Below are 27,005 nucleotides of genomic sequence, written 5' to 3'. Positions count from 1 at the left end.
TAATCAACCCATGGATCCTTGGGATTGGTAGCTCATTTTATATCCATGTGGCTGAGAGCCCTCACAGCCCAAACACAATTATCAGAGGAGGCACGCTCTACCACTGAGCTAATAGCCCGTTGTGCAGGCCTCCCCGGAGAGGCCGGCTACGCCAAAAGCTAGAGAAACCCCATGCCTCTCTTTCCTTTTTTTTTTTTTTTTTGCACTCCCATGTTGCCACCCACCGGGGAGTGACATGAGGATGTAAAAAAGGGGATCCTATCAACTTTTTCGACACTGCAACCCCCAACCTGCCACTGTTGCTTGCAGATGCTGAAGAGAGCCACTGACAGCCTTCTCTAAGGGGTGTCCATCTATTTGCATATAACCACCTCAGAAATATCAGGCTAGATCCTGTTGGACGGGTTTGGGTACACCCTGATGTGCTGGGCACCCAACCTGTTGACAGCCCTAGGTATTGTTTGGTATGCGAGCCCAAATCTCACAGAGGTAACTGTGGTTGTCATTTGAGCAGTTTGCTGAAAAAAGGTAAAAACAAATTAAGGGGGTTTTGACTCGTGGGACGCACCTGGGCGGGGGACAGACCAGTCCCTGCCCGGTCACTGTCCCACATTTGATACGCTGCAACACAGCTGTTTCAGACAGCACACTCAGTGTCCCATGCGACACATCACAACCACCAATCGCACCTCTGGGGGGGTGGCACTGGTGAGAGTACCAGATGCACGGGTCTTTAACGGTCTCTCTCAAGCCTGAGATTGTTACTTTTTCAGCTTGGTGCAGTCGGTAAGAATATCATTTTTTTTTCGTATTATGAGAAGACGAAAAGGAGATTATCATCTTGCAAGACAATATCGGACGAAAAGGAGAGTATCTTCATTTACAGCATTAAACTATTAAATCTCCCAAGTTTTTCGATCTTGCATGCGTTAAGTGCATGACTACAAAATCAAATTTAAGGTCAATACAAATTTCTCGACAGTTAATAATTGATGCATAAGGTTACCATGACACTATGTTGCAGAATCAGGAGGAATCTGGTGAACCTAAAGACCTAGATACTCTAAATGCTTATTATACCAATGGAACAAATTTTCAAAAACCCCCATCTATCTTTTAGCTTGGATGGAGTGCCGTGAGCTGAAATTAGGTGAGACTTATCACCCTAGCAAAACAGGAGGGAGAGGGAGGAAGGAAAAAAGGAATATACAGGAACTCCATCACCCACAGGAACACCGACGTATCAGCAATTGCAGTGGAAACCCGAGTTACCAAACCACTTGGGGAGCGGGCCACTATAGTTTAGCATCTCCCATAAGATACATAGTTGTGGATGTGATCTTGGTGCCGCAAGAATTGCTTTGAGAAAAAACCTTATCGGAAAAAAATATTCATAATAATTACTTTGAGAAAAACTGAAAATAGGTGAGACTTATTACCCTAGCAAAGCAAAAGAGGGAGGAATAGAGAAGGAATGTACAGGAACTTACCTACAGGGACCGCAACTACATCAGCATTCGCAGTGGAAAACCGAGTTGCAAAACCAGCCGTTCTTGACTACTTTCTTCCTAACTCCGCTATCAGCTGTAACTCTCAGACTAAACAGAGATGAATAATCTCTTTCCATAATATTGAATTTTGGTGCCTCAAGAATTGTTTTGGGTGGAGATAATGCCCACTGCATGGCCCAGATCGAGAGAGGACGCATATAAATCAATGAACGGTAGTGACCATCAATTGTCCATGCTTCTGGTGTCTGAAACCAGTATCTACATATGCAAATTCAACATATCATGCAACAGAATATATACCACAAACGTGGCAAATGGTTAAAATAAGTGAAACACCTACAACAATTAACACAATAGTGCACATGAACTCACCCGAAACCCTCATCCGACCACCCCGAGATAAAAATACCTTCTGCAGTTGTGAATCCCTGGTGCTCCATCCCAGCGTGAAGCATAGTGGCAGCAGCCGCATATGTAACACCAGTCCAGATTTCACGGGATTGCATGCAAGTCTCATCAACTTTACCATTCGGATGCATTCCATTTACTGCACCCATACGCCCTCCTTTCACCTTCATAACATTGAACTCAAATATCTTCTGGAGAGCGCTACTTATTTTGGCATCATTAAAAAGTGAAGGCAGCCCTGAAGCGTGAGTATACCACTGCCCAGCCAACTGATCAGCTTGTATAGATTTGCTGTTACCACTTGTGCCACTGTCATAGTTAAAATACGATCCATTCCATAATTTTTCCTCAAATATTTGTCTTGCCTTCTGAAACTGAATCCTGTATTTTTCTGCATAGATCTTCTGGTCTAAACGTTCGGCCATGACAGCTGCAGCTTGAAGAGCAGCAAGCCACAAACCACCACAGTAGGAACTGACTCCATGAACTGTCCATGTATCGTAAGTTTGATCTGGGAATCCATCATTCTCTATTAGGCCATCCCCATCCCTATCAAACCGCCGCATGTATTCCATAGCAGCACAAACAGATGGCCACACTTCCATAGCAAAAGCCATGTCGCCAGTTGCTGCAAAATCCCTATAGACCTGAAGCACAAACTTTGGATTAAGATCTTTCCATCTACTTGTGTCGTGTATGTTATAAGCATTCATTTCATGCCATGGATCATGCATGCCTAAGTCATGAGGAACAGCTCCTTTAACTTTTCGGGTTCCCCAATTTCCCTCAGCAAGAAACTTGACTTTTCTTTTATCCTCACTCAAGACCGCCTTCGCAAAATCACGTTGTATATTCAATTCAATTCTGGGGAAAAGATCCAAAAGAGCAAAAGATGCATAGAAGTGAACATCATAAGTACACCACATGATATACTCCACACCTTCCAAGTAAAGAAATCGCCCAACATCGTCATCATCATCATCCACTTGGTCAGCGACACTCTTAGCAACACTAGCCAATTGTCTATTAGCTTCATTCTGCTGATTTGTCCCTAACTCATGGTTAACTAACGATCCTGCCACAATTCCCCTTTGTTCACCCTCAGAGACAATCCTCATACCATTATTGCCATCAACCGTTGTATCGACACGAAAATTACCATCATTTGCAGTAATAGTCACTGTGAAATCCTTATGCTTTTTTTTTCTACTCTTCTTATTACATTTCTCGCTCAATTTTTCGTCAATATCTGGTGGTTTACCATCTGCTTGAAATCAAAACATTAAGGAGTCACTCTAGGCATTGAACAACTGCAATATCTCAAACTGACATTGCATGAAAGCTATAACAGGCAACAAAGAATATGATGAATTGAGAAAAATACAGGCTAACAAAGAAAAAGGCAAAAAAAGTCATAAGGCGAAGTATGCTACTTATGACAACATATATACTAAATTGGATACAAGTGTAAAAGATATATATATATAGAAAAACTAAGTCACAGGGACTCGGCAAAGCAGGTGCCGCACCCGACGCGACGCGACGCGGGTGCGGTCAACATGACCCTAGGTGCGGTCAACGCACCCAGGATCGTTTTCATCCACATTTCAGACGTTAAAAAAAACCCTATGAAAAGGAGTGATTAGGGCAATTTTTTTTTTTTTGCCCAAATCACTCCTCTCCTCTCCCGCGCAACCCTCTCCTCCCGACGCCACCTCCGAAGCTCCTCCTCTCCCTTGTCGCTGGTACGTCCCTCTCACTCTCTTCTTGTGTCGGCAGGGGAGGGGTCGAGCCCCCCCTGTGCCCTCTCTTTCTCTTGTTGGGTCGGAAGGGGAGGGGCCAAGCCCCCCCTACTCCCTCTGATTTCGGCAAGGGGAGGGGCCGAGCCCCCCTTGCTCCCTTTGTTTTCGGCAGGGGAGGGGTCGAGTCCCCCTCTCGCTCTCTTGTTGGGTTGGCAGGGGAGGGGCTGAGCCCCCCTTGCTCCCTCTGTTTTCAAGAAAGGGAATATACAAGTAATTTGAATGGTCCATAAAAGATGCATAATATGATTTGTGCACCTTGTTTGACCTTTTGGATGCCTTATTTCGTCATGCTATGTACCAACTCATTTATGTTCAAACTTCATGGAGAACATGGTGTGTTTATTGCTTTGCTACATGTATTCTTATTGCAATTATTTGGTTTGAGTTCTTGAACTCATGTTCAGTATGTTGGAACCACCAACCTTTTTATTCCTGGCAAGTGTTAGGAGCTGCTGAAACTATTGGGCTAAATTGACCTATCTTGGGAAAGATATATTGGTGCATCAAGGAACTAAAACCATCGGTTGGTACAGAGAGAGAGCGAGAGAGCATCTTTTGGAATTTTTTGAGTTCTTTCTAAATGCATTTGAATCCTCCCCAAATTAAATTGTCTGCCAGTGAAGGTAAATGGTTGAATGTTACATCAAGTTGCCATCTTGACCATCTTTTTGGCTTCTACTCGCAGTTACTGTTTTATTATAATGCAACCAAAAGAAAATGTACACGGACATCAGATTGAAACTTATTCATGTAATGTGGTCAGCAGAATGCATGATGTTAATATATATTTTGTGTTATGTGTTTTTGCAGTTGAACAATGGCAAAAGATGTAGGATGGGATCATGGAGTTAAAGTTCCAAATCCTACTAAAGATCCCAAACTCGTAGGACATGTAATTTGCAATTACTGTCATAAAGAGACTACAGGAGGCATCTATAGGTTAAAACATCACTTAGCTGGCACAAAACATGGTGTAAGCATGTGCGAAGCGGTTCCACCTGACGTAAAAAGATTTTTTCAGAATCATCTAAAGGATCAGAGGCTAAAGAAAGAAGAGTTAGAACAAAACAAATTGGATATCAGGAGAAGTGTTTATTTTTTATCATCAACCAGCGAAAATGTGAACAAAGAAACTAGTGGATCAGGAAGTGATGCAAAAACAAGTACAGCTGGTCATATGGACCTTTTTGTGAACAAAGAAGCACGACAAACCACAATAAACACTGCTTTCAAAAGGGATGAAAGAAAAAATATATGTCGTGTCATTGGTAGATTTTTTTATGCAAATGCCTTATCATTTAATCTTTGCAACAGTCCATATTTTGGTGCAATGGTAGAAGCTATTGCAAATTATGGGCGAGGGTTCAAACCGCCTTCTTATCATGAAATCAGAACGTGGATTTTGAAGGACGAGGTAGATTGTACTCATGAAATTTTGAAAGAGTTCTAAAAAGAGTGGCCAAAGGTTGGTTGCAGTATTATGGCAGATGGTTGGACATATGGAAAAGGAAGAAACTTAATTAATTTTCTTGTGAACAGCTCATCTGGGACAGTATTTTTGAAATCCGTTGACATCAGCGACATGAAAAAAACTGGTACAAATTTGTGTAAGTTGTTAAAGAAGTTGGTGAAAGTAATGTGGTGCAATTCATTACAGATAATGCACCAAATTATATGGCAGCTGAAAATATGGTAACAGCAGAAAAAACATGTTTTTGGACACCATGTGCAGCCCACTGCTTGGATCTTATGTTAGAAGATATTGGAAAGATATCAATTTTTAAAAATACAGTGGAAAAGGCAAAAAAAATTACAAGATACATTTATAGTCATGCATGGGTATTAAATTTAATAAGAAAATTCACAAAGAAGAAAGAACTTATGCGTTCAGCCGTCACTCGTTTTGCCACAACATATCCTACACTTCATAGTATTGGGTGTTATAAGAAAGAGTTAAAGTCGATGTTCTTATCTTCAAATTTTAGAACATCTAATTACTATAAGAAATCTGATGTTAAGAACACTTCTTATATTGTTCTTAATGATCATAAGCTTTGGGTTGTCATATCATATGCAATTAAAGCTACACTACCTCTCGTGAAAGTGTTGTGACTCGTTGATGCAGACAAACCTGCTATGGGATTTTTGTATGAGGCAATGGATAGAGCGAAGGAGGAAATTGCTTCAAACCTTGACAATGTCGAAAGAAAATATAAATCTATTTGGGATATCATTGATAGACGATGGGACTTGCAACTTCATAAGCCTTTGCATGCAGCTGCCTATTATTTAAATTCACATTTTCATTATGCTGACAACTTCAACCCTGATGGAGAAGTTATGTGTGGCTTTTATGATTGTGTTGAAAAATTAGTTTCTGATGCAAATATTCGGTTGAAAATTACAACACAAATCGATGCATTTAAAAAGGCAAAGGTCTTGTTTGGCAGAGAGGCAGCTGTTACAACAAGAAAATTAAAAAGTCCTGGTAAGTTTGCAATTATGTTGTTATTTGTCAATATTTTTTTATGTTTTTGTTAATTATGACATTCTTAATGTTTTTATCAATTTTTTATTATTTTATTTGAATGCAGCTGATTGGTGGAATTCATTTGGGCACGAAAATCCTGAGTTGATGAATGTTGCAATTCGAATTTTAAGTTTGACATGCAGTGCATCGGGCTGTGAGAGGAATTTGAGTATTTTCTCATTGGTTTGTGACTTTGTATTTTATTTTTGAAATACATTTTTATATGTTTAATTATTTTATATTTGATTATCAATGATTTGAAATTATAGGTGCATACAAAACGAAGGAATAGACTTGAACAAGAGAAGATGAATGCATTGGTTTTTGTAATGTACAATATAAAATTAAGAGAGAGAAATATGAAGAGGAGGGCTACCAAAGACCCTATATGTCTAGATCATATAGACTCAGACGATGAGTGGATTGTGGAGAAGGAAGATTCAGTGTTGCCAAGTGATCCCAATTGGTTGGAGGATTCATGGTTGGATCTGAACTTTGACATAAATGCCATTGAGCATGTGCCTATTGAAAAAGTCACTTCACCTCATGTTTCACAAAGTGATTCTAGGCAAGACATGTCTTCAAGAGATCGAGGTAAAGTTATATTCCTTTTACCTAGCTATGAATATAAATGTATTTTTTTAATTACATAACATAAATATTTAATACATGATTTTTTATTGAAGGAAAAAGAAAAGCAAAAGAAGTAATTGAGGACGTGGATGAAGAAAGTGTAGATGATGAAGAGTCAGAGAATGAAGATGAAGAAGAACCTATTTATATGGATTCTTCAGATGATGATATTGAAGACTTAAATATTAATGATGACGAGACACAACAAGAGCCTAGGCCCTAATTCATATCATAGAGTTATTGGCCATTTATATGTTTTTTGGGACTTTCAGTTGTAATTGTGAATGTTAACACTCTCATTTTGAAGAATTCTGGACAAATACATTAGCATTTGGTTGTTAATGTTAACATGCATTTTTTAATTATGACATGATGTTGTTAGTGCTAATATGCATTTTGTTGTTAATGTTAGTTTTTTATTGAATGAATGCTCATATTTATGCAATTAGATACTTATAGTCTTATATAGATCAAGTTGTTGCATTATTGTTACTTTTACATGTTAATCTCATATTTTTTCGTATTTATTTGAAATTTTTTATTTCGTGTTGGTTGGCGCTTCATCAATAAAGCGTTTCTTATTTATTTATAATTTTAGATAATTTTTATAGTTTTTTTAAGTTTAAAAAAAAATTGAGGCTTACGCTTTGCGCCTCGAGGCTTACGCCTCGCCTCAGATTTTGGTGGAGCGCCTCGCTACGCCTCAACGCTTTTAACAACACTGATTACAACAAAATGGCGGATTTGAAGATATAACCATAGTCACAAATATCGGTATCGGCTATATCTCGGAGAGGTATAATATCGGGCTATTATAGGTTTTCCAATAAATCTCGAGATTTAAAAAATAAAAAAAATGAAAAAATAGATGTCCCCTTCCTCTTTCTTTCCTAAACAAAAAAAGTTATACATTTTATACCAAAAATACCCTATTAAAAAATCAATAAGCACATACGCATCCCCTTTTTCAAAAATCCTCAAATACCCCTCAATTAGCAGTTAAAAAAACAGTTGTTGATGGGCTGTGCTAGCGATCATATCGCGATATATATAAATTTTTGATATTTTGAAAATATCACAATATTTTACCTTCAATATCATTTTTCCATTTTACAGCGTTAATATCGCGATATATGTGACTGGATATCACTAATAGAATTAGTGCTAGTTGGGTTAATTGGAGACAGGCTAAGAAGCAACAAGAAGAAAGACAAGAAAGATAAAATTAAAAATAAATATATTAGAATGTGCCTAGAAGTCAAACCAATAAAAGACAAAAATAAGTGAATGTTGTTTAAGATGGTTTGGACATGTTGCATGAAGACCTCTCGCGACTCATGCGAGAAAGGTTGACATGATACAAGGAACTAGGAAAAGTCGAAGACCATTAAAGACTTGGAAGGGGGCACTTATAGGTTAACAATGAAGGATTGTAAAGTGGCTGAATTTGTAATTCTAGATAGACAAAAAATGGAAAATTAGGACTCGCAAAGCCGACCTCATGTAGTTGGGATAAAAGCTTGATGATGATGATGATAAAAGAAAGTGCTAGAGAAACTCACAACTGTTAAAGAGCTCCAAATACTGCAGGCAAAATAATGTGCAAGGGAACCTAGGTTATGCAGTCATCACCGAGAATAGGAAATATGCTAAGATAAGTGATTTTAATCTCACTGTTAGAGTTCATGGTCGAATAACTAGAGTAAAAACATACTAATCAAGAAATCTTGAGTACACAATATAATAAAGAAAGTAAGTTCACCCTCTTGGGGATTTCCAGTATCAACAAGAAGTGATTTTAATATTGATCAGAGAATATGTGTGTGTGTGTGTATTATGAGATATGTATATGTTTTAAATATTCAGCTTTTAATTTTTATGTTTATTTATGTATTCAATCTTTACAGTGTGTTATACACTTTATCATAATCAACTTGTTGATTAATTTCATATTGAATATAAATGCTATGAATTTTAACAATTTATTTTAATTTTTTGTTTTTTCTAAACTTTGCATTTTGAGTCCCAACTAGGCTGACTAGCCTTTTTAGGGGGGCTAGGCACCTATCAGCCAATTATCCTTTCCGTTTCTGGTTGACCACTTCTGATACAGATAGCTCGTGCCAGGAGATACCGGATGGTGATGTCAGCTTCTGGTCGGTTCAAAGACATCTGCTGTTATTGGATGCTTACCCACGGGCACCCGCAGTTCGGCCTTTGCTACTGGCCCCGCGCCTTAGGGCCGATTGTCAGATTCTCATATGTATCAACTCAGGAGATACCATCGCAGCTTATCATCCCTGCTTTCGAATTCGTACCGGTTACAGATGCGTGTGATATCGCTCAATGAACTAAAATATTCATGGCACACTAAACACTTTACAGACTAACACCAGCCAAACTAAAAAGTTCCACTTTTGAACCACATAGCAAACCAAGTTATGACCGAGAGAAGTTCAAGAAGGTAATGCATTGCACATAACTACATAGTAAAATATCCAGTACCAGTCCAAATTGTGCCCCCAGCAACCAAGAAGTACAACTCATTGAATAAGGTAAACTTGTACCTGCAATAAATACAAATATTTAAATAAATAAAATAATAACAGGCATGTCACCAAAAATAAAATCGAAGTTGATACCGACATTTGCAAACTTTAAAATATTCATCAAGGAAAAACAAACATGCCCATCCCACAAAAGTCAAACATAACCACTATTGACTCCACAGTCACAAATATATGTGACAAAAAAATATTGTAACATTATCACAAGTTTTATATAAAATAGCATTAGAGATTTTTCTCATGGTATTTTGAAAATATCAGCTTGTTCACTATATGATGATATTACCACAAAATCAACAGTCAGCCAACATTTTTCTTGCAATTCAGACAAAATATTTCTCCTTTTCCAAGATCTCAGATTTCATCAAGAATGCTGATTATGCAGAGTACAAGAAATAATGACACAAGTATATGTGCAAGACAAGGTACCAAATATTGTTGAGCAGAAATGAATCTAATGATGGGCGCACATAGCACAACAAGAAAGTGCATAAAAAAGATAGAACAAAAGAAAATAAGTGATAAAACTCCACATAAAAATACATAGATACGAAACTCTAAAGTATCTTAACAGAGAGACACCATCTTCCAGCAAATACAATACAAGGGGTCACATTGACCAAATGAGTAAGAATTACCAAGCAATTAAATGAACCCAAATTAACCAATTTACAGCAGCCATTGCAGTTGCATAATTGCAAGAACAAGAACCAACTCCAACAATGTCAGCATATAAAAAGAGGGATAAAAGGAAAGAATAAATAAGAACTTTCCGGGGAGAAGGTATCCCACTCGTCCCATAAAAGAAAATCCCAGTTAATAACATACACCAAATGGCTGATTCCACATGCGTGGAAGTGGTTAAATAAATGAATGATCATCTCCCACATACCCAAATTAAAGTAATGCAGGGGAGAAAAGGTCCATATCTAAAGGGAAAGCTACCATTCAAGCAATAAGTCTGCTGGGGATAGACAGGGTCGAATGAGATGGCTGGATGGTTAGGTCGGACTATCATAACCGCGCACACACAACACAAAATCTAATGGTGATATATAAAATATGGTGACAATTAGCAAAACAACAATGCATGGCTAATACCTGCAAAAGGAAATGAAACGTGGAAAAAGGAGATTTTTCATGATAAAGTATTCCAGCATGCTCTTAGGACCAAATGCATGCCACTTTGTGTACTGTCTCAGAATCATTTTAATTTTTAAAGGATCTGTAGGAAATATCTGTGCAGAAAGCATAAATGACTGGCTCTAACGAGGAACCAGATAACATAGTTAACATCTAGATAAAGCTACGACGGTTTTCTGCAGGTAACCTAACCATCAGGGTGCACCCAAAATCAATCAAATAACAAGCGCTTGGGTTCAGGTTGTCAGTTGAGAAAATGGAATCCCAAACAAAAACCACATAATTTAGAGCATATTTTACAATATATTTCTTACATAAAAATGCATAAGAGTCTGGTCAACTGGGTCAGGTCAGACATTTGGCAAACATAATATGCCCCACATTACTTTGGTCCTGTTGTAGTCAACTTTTTTTATGCTAATATCCAGATATCCAGGTTTGGGTTGGGTTGGATACCTGATACAAACCCAACCCATTGACAGTATCCTTTTAGCAAATGAAGCTGTGAAAGAATGTGATATTCAGTATCTAAAACAAGTACAAAAATGTCAACATGCAGTAAGTGTGAGAAAACGACGAGAGAGGAGGGAGAGGCTCTGATGGCTGCAGAAGAAACCCCAATAGGGTCTGCGGTTTTTGCTTCACATTAAGTATGCACAGGTACAGTAATTAGGGTACGAAAATACCCATTACATAATATACTAAAATTATAACATGCCATTAATGAGCATGTGTTTTAATAAATAAAACGAATTGGGTATGGATCCAGACCCAGTCGTGAATGACGACGTCTTTTCACCCTCCCTCAAGTTGTACATGGTTTTGAACCATGAACAACTTGCCTTTTAACATCCAAAATTTGTCCTTGATAAGTCCTTTTGTAAACAAGTCAGTAACTTGATCAGCAGTCCGAACGTATTCTGATTCAATTTCCTTTTCTTCGACCCTCTGTCTTACAAAATGTTGATCAATTTCAATATGCTTGGCACGACTATAGTAGATAGGATTGAATGACATATTGATAGCACTTTGATTGTAACACAAGAGAACACTTTTAGAAAAAGATTCTCCTACTTCCGTCAACAGGTGTCTAATCCATGTTACTTCGGTTGTAGCAGCTGCCATTGATCTATATTCAGCTTTTGTGCTCGACCTAACTATGTCTTTTGTTTCCTTCTGCTCCAGGAGACAAGATTTAGGCCAATAAAAACACAGTATCCTGAGACTGACCTACGCTCATCTGGATCTCCTGCTCAATCTGTATCTGTGTAAGTAAGAAGTACATGCATGTGATGGCCATGCATACTCTTTCTGTACAGAAGGCCATCTCCAATAGTTCTCTTCAAATATCGAAGAATGCGTTTAACAACTTCCATATGCCCAATATGTGGTTCATGCATGAACTGAGATACCTGATTGACAGAATAAACAATGTCGGGCCATGTGAAGGTAAGATACTGAAGCATTCCTACTATCCTGCGATATCCTGTAGGATCCTCATACAAATCTCTATCTTGGGAACTGAGTTTCTGATGAAGTACACTGGGTGTGTTTAGAGATTTGCAATCTGTCATACCTGCCTTGCTAAGAACATCAACGGTATACTTATGTTGAGTAAGTGTCATGCCTTTAGGAGTCCTATCAACTTCTACTCCAAGAAAATATCGCAGTTTACCAAGATCCTTCATCTTGAATTTATGGTTCAGAAGTTCTTTAACCTGTTCAATATGTTCATTAGAGTTATCTGTAATGATAATGTCATCAACATATATCAATAACAGGGTAACTATATCTCTGCATTTGAATATGAAAAGAGAATGGTCAAGAAGAAACCGAATAAAGCTATATTTTTCTACTTCAAGCGAAAAACTGTCAAACCAATATCGAGATGCCTCCATTTCTTCATTCATAGCTTCAATCCATCTTTTAGAATTTATTGCTTGATAAAATATTGTGGGTTTATCTTCCTTGCCCACTGAGGCTAAAAAGAGTTGGAAATCTATCATGAAGTTCTCATAACTAACCCACCCATCAATTGGATGTCGAGATCGGGTAGACCATCTATGAAGAGGTGATTGAATGGAAGCAAAAGGAGAATTCGGCTCCTGATTAGAGCTGAGAGGTATTTCCTTCTTACGTCAAGAGTAAACAATGCCTTTATACCTTTTGGGGGGCGATAGTGGCTCAGAAATCACACTTTCCTGAGTTTTTTGCTCAGCAGTAGATATGTTTCCCTCGTCTCTTTGATTACATTCAGAACAACAAACATCATCAATTCTAGAAAAGAGATTTGAGTTCAACTAAGAGTGATAAACTTCAATTTCAGGAGGAGTGTGAGCATTACATTATGACCGAAAATTTGATTCGTCAAACACAACATTTATGGATATTTTGATGCGCTTGCCCACGGGATCATAGCATATGTAGCCTTTGTAATCATCAGCGTACCCAATGAATCTGCACTTTAAGGCCTTATCCTGAAACTTATGCCGCATTGAACTGTCAACATGAACATAACATACACACCCGAATACACGCAAATCATGATAATTTGGATGCACACCATGCAAAGAGAAATAGGGTGATTTGTTTTCCAAGATGTTCATGGGCAATCGATTTATGACATAGACTGTTGTATGAAAGACCTCTATCCAGAAGGTAACTGGAAGATTACTATCATGCATCATGCTCATTGCACTCTCGACAATATGGCGATGCTTTCGTTCAGCAATCCCATTTTGTTAAGGTGTATGAGGGCAAGACACCTGCCTACTTATCTCATTTGTCTGAAAGAAACTAATAAAGTCATTTGAAGAGAATTCACCCCCTCCGTCACATTGGAAACAAATGATATTCTCAGAGAATTGATTTTGAACAAAGAAATGAAAGTTCCGAAATAACTTGAAGGTTTCAGATTTACTTTTCATAAAGAAGATCCATGTATATTGAGAATAGCTATCAATAAAGATGAGATAATATCTAGTGCCAGACATGGAAGGAACTGGAGTCGGACCTCAAACATCAGAACATATAATCTCAAATGGTCTTGAAGCTCTTTTATTAATGGAATGAAAAGGAAGAACATGACTCTTACACTGAAGACAACTAGAACATTTGTTATTGTTGACACTTAAATTTAGACTTGACTTGGGAATAAGACTACTTGAAACAAGCTTATCAATAAAATGACTACTATAATGACCCAGACGACCATGCCAAAGATTTGGCTCAATACATTCAGAAAGATTAAAAACAATGTCAGGAGGAACTGAAGATGATGATGTGAGCTTCAAGATGGAATCAACAAGCTGAACACGAGAGGAAGGATTCTCTTAGAACACATACATATTCCCTTGTTGTTTTTCTTCAGCGAACGTTTCCCTCGTGTGAAGGTCCTTAACACAAACAGAAAAATGAGTAAACTCAACTAAAGCATTAATGTCATCTACAAGCTTAGAGACAAAAACATTATTTTTCTTGATATTAGGAGCATGAATGACATTTGAAAGAGCAAGAGAAGAGTTGGACATAAGAATTACAGAATTTCCAATGTGCAAAATATGGTGATGAGACCCATCTCCAGTGACTATAATATTTCTACCAACATAAGAAACAAGATTTAGGAGCTTACCAGCATCACAAGTGACATGAGTGGTTGCACCAGAATCAACATACCAAGTGCCTTGATCATTCTGTTTGATATTTAATTCAGCCATGGCAGATAATAACAATTCTTTGACTTCTTCACTATTTTTCAATGTATTTGTTCCCTTGCTTGTCTGTAATTGTTTTCCTCTATTTTGCGGGTTAAACCAATAATTTGCCTTTATGTGCCCCATTTTGTTGCAGAGAAAGCAAGTAGGTCCTTTGCCTTTGCAGATTAGGAGGCATACTAGGAGTAGGTAATATTCCACGAGCTCCTTGTCCATTCTTCTCTTGACCTCCCCTTTCTCGAGATTCATACCTGCCATGTCCTTGAGCATAGGTAACCCATGTGGCAAGAACGTCGTGAGCTCCAATGGGGTTGTGATTACCTTCAGAGAATCCTTTCAAAGTCACCTCATACTGTAAGAGCTTAGCACGAAGATCTTCAAATGTAGGTAAGTCTGGCAAACACAGCAAGTAACCATCATATGATAATCGAGTCCCAGACCGCTCAAAGTTTGTTGCACCATATATTTGTCATTGACCGCGCAACCCACGATGGCCAACTGATCTGTGATGGTTTTTATTTTGTTTAAGTACTCCATGACAATCATGGAGTCCTTTCTCAGCATTTGAAACTCTTTCTTTAAAAATAAAACTCTAGCCTGAGAAACTTGAGAATACGTCTGAACAAGACGATGCCATAACTGCATAGTTGAAACTCTTTCTTTAAAAATAAAACTCTAGCCTGAGAAACTTGAAAATACGCCTGAACAAGACGATGCCATAATTGCATAGTTGTGCAGTCATCTGGGATTGCTACAAGCACCTCCTGTGACAGGGTGGAAGTGATGTAGGCAACCAAAGTCTGATCTCGCTTCATTTAGGATATATATTCTGGATTTCTGATAAAAGTAATGGAAGTGTCACCCTCCCCAGTCTTGCCATCTTGTGATATGAACTCTGAAGGAACAAAAACAGAGCCATCTAGATGTCCAGAAAGATCCTGACTTCTTATGAATGAGATGATTTGTGTTTTCCAGGTGAGAAAATTGGAGTTGTTTAGTTTTTCAGATACAAGTTGGCTAAGAAAGTTAGAAGAAAGGTCAGATTGAGAAGAAGAAAAAGAATCCATAGGCGATTGAAGGCGAAAGCAAGATAGAATTAGAAACAAGACTGGAGTAGAACAAAGGAAGTAAAAGACCAGCAAATAAAACTCAGAAATAAAAGTCAGAACCAATAGGTAATTTAAGAGAACTCGGTTGCCTGCCTTTTTTTTTTAGCAGACCCGAGACAAAAACCGAGGTTATGCAATAAACTGATCTGAATAACGATCAGTCAATGACATGCAAAACAAAAACGCGTTATTTGGATGTAACATGTTTTTCTTTTCAAAAAAAGCAAAGAGGAATAAAAGAAAGGAAATCCGAAAAGAAAAGGAATCTGATATTTTACTCAGATCTGAATCTGGCCTTACTTTTCTGAAGAAAATGAGGAACTTATGAAATCACGCAAAAGATTTGCTCTTGCGTGATCATATGAGATCACGTCAAAAAGTGTGAGAAGAAAAGAAAATGCAAATGGACGTGAGATGCAGATTTTAGATTAAGGGAGGCAACGATTAGATGTGAAAAGAGAGAGATTAGATGCAGATTTTAGAAATAGGGAAAATAGAATACATTGAAAAGAAAGAGATATTCTGCAGAATATGTTGGCTGAGAGATTCAAGAGATTTAGAAAGAAAAAGAATACCTTGGAAGAAGACGTTGGAGAGGATCAATGCTCTGATACCATGTGAGAAAACAACGAGAGAGGGAGAGGCTCTTATGGCTGCAGAAGAAACCCAATAGGGTCTGCGGTTTTTGCTTCACATTAAGTATGCACAGCTATGTCACACGGACTCGGCTCCAAGGTCGCCGCACCCGCGTCGACACGCACCGACACGGGTGCGGATCGGACTCGGTCAACCCGACCCTGGGTGTGGTCAACGCACCCAGGGTCATTTTGGTCCATTTTTTGGAAATTTTTTTTTTTTGAATTTTTTGTTTTTAAAATTTTCTGGGCTACAGCTGTAAGGAAAAAAACCCATCACAACTAAAAAACCTGTACACTTTCAAGTTTTAAGTACAGAATGGGCACAACTCAAGTTTTTGTGGTTTTTTCCTGTATGAAGAAAGTGAATTATTACAGTGTATGAAGAAAGTGCCCAAAAGTGAATTATTCCTGTATGAAGAAAGTGTACAGAATGCCTTCACAACTCATCACCTGTCCCCTAATGGGCACAACTTTGACCGAGTCTTATATATATATATATATATATATATATATATATATATATATATATATATATATAGCCGAGTCCCCGTGTCCAAAATTTTTGAAATTGCGCCGCACCCGTGTCGCACCCGCACCCATGTGACATAGATGCACAGGTACAGTAATTAGGGTATGAAAATACCCATTACATAATATACTAAAATTACAACATGCCATTAATGAGCATGTGTTTTAATAAATAAAACGAATTGGGTCTGAATCCTGAAATCCAGACCCAGTCGTGAATGACGACGTCTTTTCAGTAAGACACTTCCACTATTAAATATATGTGCATACCATGACATAATAATGCTTTGACCGAAAACAAAGAGTTCAAGAGAAAAAGGAACAAACCAACTTCATGAGAAATTAACTAAAAGAACTAATATGCAGAAGTTCATTGATAAAAAAATTGACACTTTCTGGTGCCAGAAATTTAACCAAGCAAATAAGAGAACATCATAAAACTTCTTGCATATCTGCAGTACACCATAAATGATTAGACATAAATATAGATGTAAACATAAACATTGTCCACTTGTCCATCAGAATAACACAAATAAATTTTCTAAGAGAATATGCAGAAAATTTTGTGTAATGAAGTACCATTCTGGAAGTCTTTCATCCCCCAATATAGGACTCTGCCACTTCTCAATTTCTTCCTCCCACCACTGATAGTCTGGTTAATGTGCAACAACTAATCAGCCTTTAACAACAAAACCAAATAGCACTTGAAATATAGCAGGTTCTTAAATCTGTTGGAGAAGGAATCTTTTCAGTGGGCACCACACATGCACGGTGTGGCCACGTGAACACAGGAGAGCTTTTCCCTGAGGGAACGCCTCCTACCTCCCATTATTTCCATCAATCAACCCCTATTTACCACATAAACCAAGTCCGATGAGGGGTGGCCGGACGTTTCTACAGCAAGGCTCTCTGCACAAAAGGAGCATTACCGTGCAACACAAAGACCCTTACATCAACCCATTGGATAGATGCATAGTCCTCTACTATTGTCAACAAAAAGTTTTAGCAATTTCAGAACCTAAAATATAAGCACAAAAAGCCATAATAATTGCAAGGGACTACATACTCATCAAAGCATCATCCACTATGTTCATGGCTGCACTTTCAGATGTCCCATAAAATTTTGTATACTGCCTGAAACACCCAAAAGAAAAAAGACAAAAATCCAAAAAAATATGAAAATGAGAACTGGTCACCAAGTAATAACCCTCACAGCTCATAAATTGTTTAGTCATTTACTGTAAGAATTAATTCATAATATCATCTGGTTCAGTATACTGGCAAGACATACATGCATTTGATGAGCTCGCAATGTAAAAAATGGTAGTGTATGCAAAACAGGAAAGTAATATCACATATCACCTGTAATATGTTCTCCCCTTTTTAAACTTCACTTTTGGAGATGACCAAGCCAAAGCAAAAGCAACAGTGCACTTTGCATGAGGCTCAACCCAAGTAGAGGCTGAAACTGCAGCACAAAGCGTTTCACCAGGTGCAGATGGCATGCTACGGTCAGTAGTAGTATTTCCTCTCTCAAACTGCCCTTCCTTTTAAAATGAAGTACAACTATTAGTTGGATAAAGAGATGATGAACAGCTTAACCAATTGCATGTTAAAGCAACTATGATATATAGGATACTGATTGAATGAAAGTGAAAGTTGTGGTCAGCATATTATCAAAGTTTAGTAAATGGACATTGCAGACATGAACCATAATTAAGTTCACAGGCCTGACAGGTAAGGAAGGCAATTCGAGAAAGGGGCATCCAAACTGCATCCTTCGCGAAGCTTTTATGTTAATGCAGTACACCAAAAAACATCTAGAATTGTAAGATCTCTAACTTATACTTTGTGAAAACAGAAAGTAAGTATTCACTATTTTCATCCACTTCACTGTGTTTTTGTTCTTTATTTTCAATAGCCTTATACCTCCCTTAATGGGGGTGGATGTACATCTTTTCTGTAAGATTAGATCTTTTTCAGACAAAAGCTATGATTCTTAAAGAAGCAAAAATTACCTGCACCATCATCTCCCACATACCCTTTGCAGTGACACAGCTTTGTTCTGATAATCCAAAGCAAGGCAAAACAGTCACATCAACATTCTGTGTTTGACATGCAGCAATAGCGAAAGTAACAGGGGGGTTATCCTCATCAGTCCTGCACTATTCTCACCAAGTTTAGAAACGTTTTCCCTCTAATATTACTTAAAAGTTAAAACACTCTAGCTCTATCAAAATGGAAAATAATGATAAGAATCTAAGCTCCAAATCAGAAACAGTATCCAACAAAGTGGAAAGATATATTTGATATGCATTTCACCCCCTTAAAATTTACTGATGTCAAGAAAATTAATAATATTTTAAAAAGAGTTAAAGACTAATCAGGTGAAATACACAAATGTGAATGTGGACACAGGTGCATGTGTATGTTGTGCCTGAGAACACGAGCTTATACATGTCTAAAATTTCCAGAAAGTAAGCACAGAATGGTCAATGCAGCATTCCAAGCTTCATAAGGGTATACAATAGGCAATAAGGACACTCAGATGAGAAGAGATTCGCATTATGATTTGGCCTGGAACTTCCCAGGGTCACAAGAAACAGACTAAAGAAAATCTGCAAACCAACCATCAGATAAGAGCAATCAAGGGTTGACGACTTGCTTGTGATGTAGTAGCACGCCAGTTACTCCATTGTCACTTCTGCAGAAATGAAAACAAGAGTGATTATCAACATTAAAGTCATGACTCAATTCATGTTAACGAAACAGTTTGCCTACTAACGTGAATGGCTCATTGACATGATCTCCAGAAAGATGTGAGCTTCCTCCAATTGAGTTCTGCCAAAAAAAAAAAAAAAAACTCCGCTGGCATTACACATCGACATATACATGCTCAAAGAACAAAAAGTCATTATGAAAACTTTAAACCTTTAAACCACATGCAGGAATAATAGGAAGAAAAAACCTTACCGCCCAGGTGAAAAGTAGGCTAACTTTAGCTCTTTCTCTCCCGGTATTGACCAACTGAAAAATGAAAAGAAAGAAAATAGATAGGTGAAAAGTAGCCAACCAGTAACTAGACACAGAAGCGCCCAGACAATGCATGTCATGCATACTATTGAACACCAAACTATGCTTTAATCACAAATTGGATGGTTTAAGTTTCATATCATAAAACTGCAACAGTAGAAAACTTGTATGTATGAAAACATTGACTTGCCTCTAAAGAAACACATGCTTATATAATAGAAGCCAATCAAATAGAAATGGACCCAGAATGGCATCTTGTTTGCAATAAACAAAGCTACCCATTTTGAATTTTACATAGTAGTACATGAACTCGTGGAAAAAAGAGTTGCCAAAAAATCTATTGATAAAGAAGGCAATCAACATTTTCCACAATCTCAGTAAGCAACTATTGATACTGCCAACTTCACCTGGTTGGGCAGGGGCTTGGAAAATTAAATATGGGACTTTCAGCAAATACTGGTAAGTTCATCCCAAACACTCAAGACTCATGAAATCAGTCAATTTCTTACTTTCTTCTGAATGTTTTTGTTTGTAGCAGACTGGCAATCATGGCCAAGATTCCAAGTTGTCAGTAAGATTTTCTATTAGATACAGGCAAAATTAATATTGACCCTCCCTCCTTCCCACCTCCTCTCACACAATGTACAGACATAGTATCAAATCAGTCAATCAGGAGTTTCTGGGTCAAGATCAACATCTGAGACTAGCAAATTTCAAGAAATGGACAACATATCAGCACCAGAAAGATATTCACACAAGTGTAGGGAAATATAGAAGCAAGAAGACTGCTTCTCTGATAACAAATCTTATGAAATAAACAGCATAATATTATGAAAATGAATACGTTCACATACAGTGTACAAAAATATAGCAAGAAGACTGCTTTCCCAACAATAAATTTTAAGAAATAGACAGCATAACAGTAACAAAATAAATATGTTTACATACAGTGTAAACAAATACAGAAGCAGGAAGACTGCTTTCTCGATAGTTATGTGGTATGAAAGGTGATATTTGACGACATGAAACCTTTAACTCTGGGTCTGGTTCTGGAGGCAAGCAAATCCAGCATCCGAGTCATCACTTTATTCAAGAAAAGAACTACTAAAGAAAGAAAGAGCAGAATAAAAAGCATGGAAAATTTCAAGCAGTACCATCATATATTGTCCAGGCCCTGGGAAATAGTGCATGATAGGTTGAGTGCTGCCCACTTAAATTCCATCCCCAAGATGATATGCCATGATCACTAGTTGATCTGAAAGCCAAGAAAGTAGCCTCAAGATGCCTTAAAACATACTCTACACCTCATCAGAAAACAAAAAAACAATCTACTAATTGAATAGTAGCAGCAAATACTAACATACAAGAACTACAAGTATTTTTCATGTTTCAGGATAAAAACTTGTCAAGAATAGATGCACCAATACTGACAAAACAGGATATACAGGACTGCCTGGTGCACTCACACGGATCTTTGAATAGTTCTTTCTGAATATGGATCTAAAATGGCATTCCTTCCTATGGAATGAAGATCCATTCATCTGTTTTGCACCACTTTATACTTCATCTTCAACCAAAGAGAATAAAAACTACTTTTACTGTTTTCTTATTGTTACAGTTGTTTTCAATAAAAGAAAAAAGCCTTTGGGCCCAAAAATTTTCCCAGAATTCTTAAGACAAGACAAAAGAGCCAAAAAAAGGGTGGAAAGCACACAGCCAACAAACAGCCAAGATCCCCTTCCAACCTTATTCCTGCCCCAAGCACATTTCCTGCTTGGCAAGCAGGATTTAGAACTTAGAAGGTGTGATTTCAGATTGAAGTCCCCAAGGAACGAGGAGTATATAGCTGCAACAGCTAATCAAATGTTTCCCTACCAGAAGCTGTGTTCTAATCTAAGCCCCAATGACTGAGGCATACAGTTGTGCACAGCCACTTAACAGGCTATTATCTAATGGGCAAGCCAAGCTGTATCAGGTCAAGTACGTAAGAAAAAAATACCAAAAAACAAATTCATAAGGATGAGACACATTTCATCAACTGATGTTTTAGCAGATGATACTTGTGATTCTAAAGTGGCATCCCATCTTAGGATTAAACCACTAAGGCAAAGAGCGTCTACCGGTCCTGAATAAGAAACCTAGCTTATTAGGCTAACATGCAGATTAGACACATCATAAAGAACCAAAAGAGGGGGGAAAGGAAAAGAAAAGAAAGGAAGACAGAGTAAACAGGAGCTGACTATTAACACAATAATGGCTAGGATTCTTCATATTGATTTGAACCACCATCTTACGAGACTCTTTTGATCCAGTGCTGAGTTTATGATCACCTCTCTCCACATGATCTATGAAGTTTTAGTTGTCTCCATTGCATTAACTCGGCAAGTTCACATTATCTGCATAACTAACCAGGGAAGATTCGGTTTTGATCTGTTTGAATGCAGTTTTTCACTCATTATTACTTTTCTTCTAAAATTATTGAATTCTCCAGTTCTTTGAGAGAAATTATGAAAGTAATTTATATGGCTGTTGACCACACATCACAAATTGTCCAATTTGGATTATGTCCAAGGGGTGTTTGATGATGTGCATCCCCTGTTGTCTTGGACCTTGAACTGTCCCTCAAATAGATGATTGTTTGGTGTGCATTTCATCGAGGCTAAAGGGCTTCAAGCTTATCAATTATTTTCTCATATTTCAGTTGGTTTGTTTTAGTTTCAGTCTGGACAAATCGCCAAACAGGCAAGACCTAAGATAGAGCGAAAAGAAGCTCAATGAAAGAACGAAGAATGTATTAGGAGTTGACAGAAAACAGGTCATTAAAGAAAGAAAATAACTAGCTCAGAAAAAAAAAGGACCAATCAAAGAAAAAGTAGCAAAGTCAAGTGGGAGAGTAGGATAAAATAATCTGAGTACACTAGCAGTTTTGAAGAAAGAAAACAACTCGCTCAAAAGAGAGAGGACAAACCTATGTCACACGGACACTCCATTTCGCCCGCCGTACCCGTGTAGACACGTGTGTCCCTGTGTCGACACGTGGCGACAGCTGGACATGCCAATTTACCTTCCATACATACAAGTTTGTATTCAATTTATAATTATATTTTCAGTTTATAACTTTATATTTTCATTATATAATATATATTTTACATATAGCATATATACTTAGATTATATTCAGTTTATTTTGTATTTATGTGATATTTAATATATATATATAGATGTATCCCCATACCCGCATTTTTTTAAATTGTCGTGTCGTACCCAATGTACCCATACCCGTACCCGTACCCATGTGACATAGGGACAAACCAAAAAAGCAGCAAAATTAAGGAGAAAACGGAGAAAAGAAACTGAGTACAGAACTCAAATTTTTTAAGAGGAATTTAGCAGCAGTAACATAGTGAAAAACAAAATACACATATACTAGTCATACAAAGCAGAACAAATTCACACTCAAGTTCACTTACATATAGCTCCCTGATGATTATGCTGTCAAGTCTCCAGCAGTATTGCACATGAAAAGGAAGCCGAATTTATTGAGATTATGTTTCAAAATCCATTACCAACAAACCACAATTCCACATGTAATTATTATGATTCCATTGTTTCAGCTCCATGAAAGTGTCTGAGTTGTTAAGTGTTAACTAACCCAACATCACTTCAAGACTTTATTGTATCAATTATGTGGCCTCTTCAAGGTTAAATTCTAAGAACTGTTTGCATCCCTAATTAGAAGGTAGTCACTGCTTATAAAGCACAGCATAAGTCAAGATTTACCAAGATAATCAAAGAGATATAGATGGTGATAAACTTGTACTCACCCTATTCCCTCATGTAGTCCAGGTGCTAGAACTGATGAGTACCTTTTGGCCCCTCCATCTCGGGAAATAAAAATCTACACCATACAAAAACGCAGGATTAGTCAGAACTGAAGAAATAAGCAATGAGTGGAGTGTAACTAAATTTTTTGTATGTAAAGAGGATTACAAAAGCATATGACATTTGCCACTTCACATTGATGCTGTCAATAAATGAAACATCATTACAGAAAAGCTTCAACACAAACAAATAACATGAACAAACATTTTTATGGGTAGCACTTTGAACATCTAGACAACATAAAGCCATACAATTATCAATTACAAACACCACACTTTCACATATCCCATTAAATATTATCAAATTATATGTCCAATTTTCTCATCACGTTCAACACTCCCAAACATTCATGTTTGGACATAGCTCCTAGCTATTCCTCCCTAAATGCTAAACAATACTTTCAGAACTAAGTATAACACTTTTAGGCATTTAGTAAACTTTGAAATTGATGATGCAACGAAGTTACCAGTGCAATCACATCAACTGAAGACAATCTCGAACAATTTAACAATAACAACAGCATATATCTAAGGATGAATGGATTAAAAATCTCCAATTCCAATGTTGAAGTTGCTAGCCTGGTCAATAAGAACAAACAATTTATTAAAACAGCTGAGCATATAGTTGTTTCTTGGCATCAAGATACTGATGGAGGGAGAAGATGCTGGAATTTTCAAAAAATAGGCTTCTCTCATGTTAACTGTATGCCCTATTCCTCCTTAAGTTATCAGGATATGACTATAGGACACAGGTTGAGCCTACGGTGTATAGTGAAACAATTTATGATGACATAGGAATGGATTACAAATTTAGTTCCTCTACATTCCTGAGGAAGACAGCCATATTTTGCAGATATATCACAGATTACCATTCTAATGCCCATTATTATGACCTGTTAAATTGGCATAATTAATATTCTGTCCCTGGATGAAAATAACTCCATGAAAAATGTATATTCATTTCATTTAAGATTTTGGCTTAGGAAGAAAGTTCCTCAACCGTAGACCAAATTGAATGGCCCATATACAAAGAGAAAGATAGTCATAATAGCAAATAAGCAAAGAAAAAGAATTTACTGAAAACTGGTTGGTCATCATTGGGGATGTTTCACATAGACCAGGAACAATTTGCCAATGCCTGAATTCCCCTCTAAATCCTCTTGATATGCTCCCACTTCTGGGAAAAGAGAGAATAATGGACATCAAATTCGGAAAATGAACATACTACAAAAAAGCTTTCAAAGTTAACATTCCAGCTGCTACATAGTTCATACCCCATTCCACCAAGCGGAACCCCTTGGGATGCAGAAGGCTTGCAACTTTCTCGAGTAAAAGGGTCAATTGGTGCTTTCTGTCGCAATAAGCACATTAAGTTTCAATATTCTCATAGTGCCTCAACAGAATATGCCCGCATAGCATCAAACTTGAAAGCTGAAGGAAAGAAAAGTTATTGAGACGATTACCCTCCCATATGACGCCTCCTCCCTAACATATGACCATAAACGAACGCCAAGTCCAACCTAAATCTCAAAGCAGAAAGACAACTTGGTGAAACAAGAAAATTCATGTCATGACCACCACGACCGTAAAAGAATAACAGAATGTTTTACCATCTTCAATGCCTCCATAAATGTCACACTGAATTCTTTCAGGATATTGGCATGGCTGTTTAGCCGCCTCCGCCATGCCTGCCGTGGTGGAGCAGCATTAGCAGATTCCAGCTGAAAGTGACACCAGGAAAACAATTAGGAAGAAACCACGATTTAAGAAAATTCAATGAAGAAGATGTTCAACCCACAAAGAGTTAAATGAGTAACAGATCCTATACTAAAACTCCCTGAGTTAATGACCATAGTAATACAAAAAAAACTGTAATCACAGAAACAATTCAAACGTAAGGGGACCAGCACTTCCAATAAACCAGTGACTGGAAATCATGATCAAAATAATTCCTTAAGCCAAATAACGAACAACAGAGACACAATGAAACATCTCAGCAATACAGATTTCCACAAGGAAGACAGAAAAGGCGGAAACAATACGCAGTTCAACCACTAAAGATTTTTAGACTCCGATGAACTAATACGGCCATATGGGAGACTTAAAATTGAACGAACTAATCCGGACGACCACCTACTAACATTAAACTGAAAACGCAGTAACCCTGCACTCTTTCACCAGAGAAGCATCACTTCCAGTTCATGTAAAAAGCATCCCAAACTCTCACACACTCCTGCGATCCAACGTCAAATTTCGCCCCCAGGAATCGAAAAAAACGTCGTGCTAACATCGACTTGAACGTAATTGGATTTGAAACCATTAAAAAACAAACAAATAAACAAATCATAAGACCACCAACCTTGGGAAAAAAGAAAAAAGGGAGAATCCAAAACCATCAATCAAATAGTTCCCACCAAGAAGACACAACCCCCATCACCGATAAGAAAAAAAAAACAAACGATACATCGAAAAAGATCCAATGCTACTCTTCGTCCAAACTTAAACAAAAACCACCAAGGACGATCACCACTCTGCTTTCCTCCGACCGTTTCGCAACGGGAATTCGAAAGGGGTTATCCAAGAAACGATCGGTCGTCCATGGTCCGTATTTTTCCAACGATTTTACAAAGGGGAAGAGGAAGTGGGTATCCAAGGGTAGTCATGGATCTCACAGAGACGCAAGGAGGGCACTCACCAACTGCAGAGTGGCGCGGGGGACGTACTCCTCGGCCGGCCATGACTGCTTCCTGCGATGGAACAGATGGCCGCTCAACATCTTCTCTCTCTCTCTCTCTCTCTCTCTATATATATATATATATATATAAATATATATATATATATATAAATATATATATATATATCGTCTCCCTCAATCCCTCGCAACGCTGCCCGATATCTCTAGCCGTGCATCTGAAGAACGGTATGAGGTTTGTGGGTGATACATACAAGAAAAGAGAGGGAAAGAGAGGTTTAACGGCAGATAAAATGGACGTAATTGTTTCGGCTTCAGAACGAGGCCGTTGCAGATAGAGAGGACGGAATCGAATTCCTACACGATGCCATTTGTGCAGAATTCATTCGACCAACCCAACCATCTCTCTCTCTCTCTCTCTCTCTCTCTCTCTCTCTCTCTCGTGCAATGACGTTGGGAGTCTTTCCTCGCTTTTTTCACCGAACAAAGCTTCGAAGCGTCGCCTCGCTGTTGGAGCCGACGCTGGACCAAACCCAACTCAAATACGCGGATATTATGAAAAAAGTCGTTTTTATCGCAGTATTTTGTCTTGAAAACATCTCAATATTATCAAACCGTTCAAATTCAAATCCATAACACCATATCCTTAACCAGTGGTAGTATATGGGTCCCTTGGAGTCGGTTCCAGACCCGAATGAATGATGCTGCCTCAAAGCAACTCTAACCAACATGGTTATATCAGTCCCAAATTCTCGACCATTCTGACCATCCTTGTCCGGATACGTAGTCAAAGGGTCACGGCCCCGATCTCCAGCATT

General features: G+C 37.9%; 1 protein-coding gene across 2 annotated transcripts; it reads right to left on the bottom strand.

Moving 5' to 3' along the window:
- Positions 1–1,236: 1,236 nt before the first annotated feature.
- On the bottom strand, positions 1,237–26,386 carry LOC149813665 (uncharacterized). 2 transcript variants are annotated; one of them, XM_089992442.1, is made up of 19 exons: positions 26,191–26,385; positions 25,106–25,216; positions 24,959–25,015; positions 24,770–24,846; positions 24,573–24,672; positions 23,439–23,512; positions 20,770–20,870; positions 20,564–20,664; positions 19,556–19,609; positions 19,368–19,423; positions 19,248–19,286; positions 18,601–18,742; positions 17,945–18,129; positions 17,649–17,716; positions 17,162–17,234; positions 9,390–9,451; positions 1,884–3,183; positions 1,491–1,769; positions 1,237–1,373 (listed from the first exon to the last, which is right to left on the bottom strand). In XM_089992442.1, the coding sequence occupies exons 1-18, from the start codon at positions 26,269–26,271 to the stop codon at positions 1,511–1,513; spliced, it is 2,940 nt and encodes a 979-aa protein (XP_089848568.1). In that variant the 5' UTR covers positions 26,272–26,385; the 3' UTR covers positions 1,237–1,373; positions 1,491–1,510. The 2 variants fall into 2 exon arrangements, with proteins under 2 accessions (XP_089848568.1, XP_089848569.1); XM_089992443.1 differs by lacking the exons at positions 1,237–1,373; positions 1,491–1,769 and having other exon boundaries at positions 1,810–3,183; positions 26,191–26,386.
- Positions 26,387–27,005: the final 619 nt, after the last annotated feature.

The sequence above is a fragment of the Nuphar pumila genome, chromosome 16, assembly GCF_984573655.1.
Source record: "Nuphar pumila chromosome 16, dmNupPumi1.hap1.1, whole genome shotgun sequence".
Classification (NCBI taxonomy): Eukaryota; Viridiplantae; Streptophyta; class Magnoliopsida; order Nymphaeales; family Nymphaeaceae; genus Nuphar; species Nuphar pumila.
This window is presented reverse-complemented; position numbering and strand designations above follow the sequence as displayed.

Bases quoted from the DNA above. Each gene is read 5' to 3' on its own strand.
- LOC149813665 (XM_089992442.1), bottom strand. From the start codon at position 26,271: ATGTTGAGCGGCCATCTGTTCCATCGCAGGAAGCAGTCATGGCCGGCC. The intron at 20,871-23,438 runs GTGAGTACAAGT...CTTGGCTTTCAG, and splicing joins GGACTACATGAGGGAATAGG to ATCAACTAGTGATCATGGCA. The intron at 1,770-1,883 runs GTGAGTTCATGT...TTGCATATGTAG, and splicing joins TGGTCGGATGAGGGTTTCGG to ATACTGGTTTCAGACACCAG.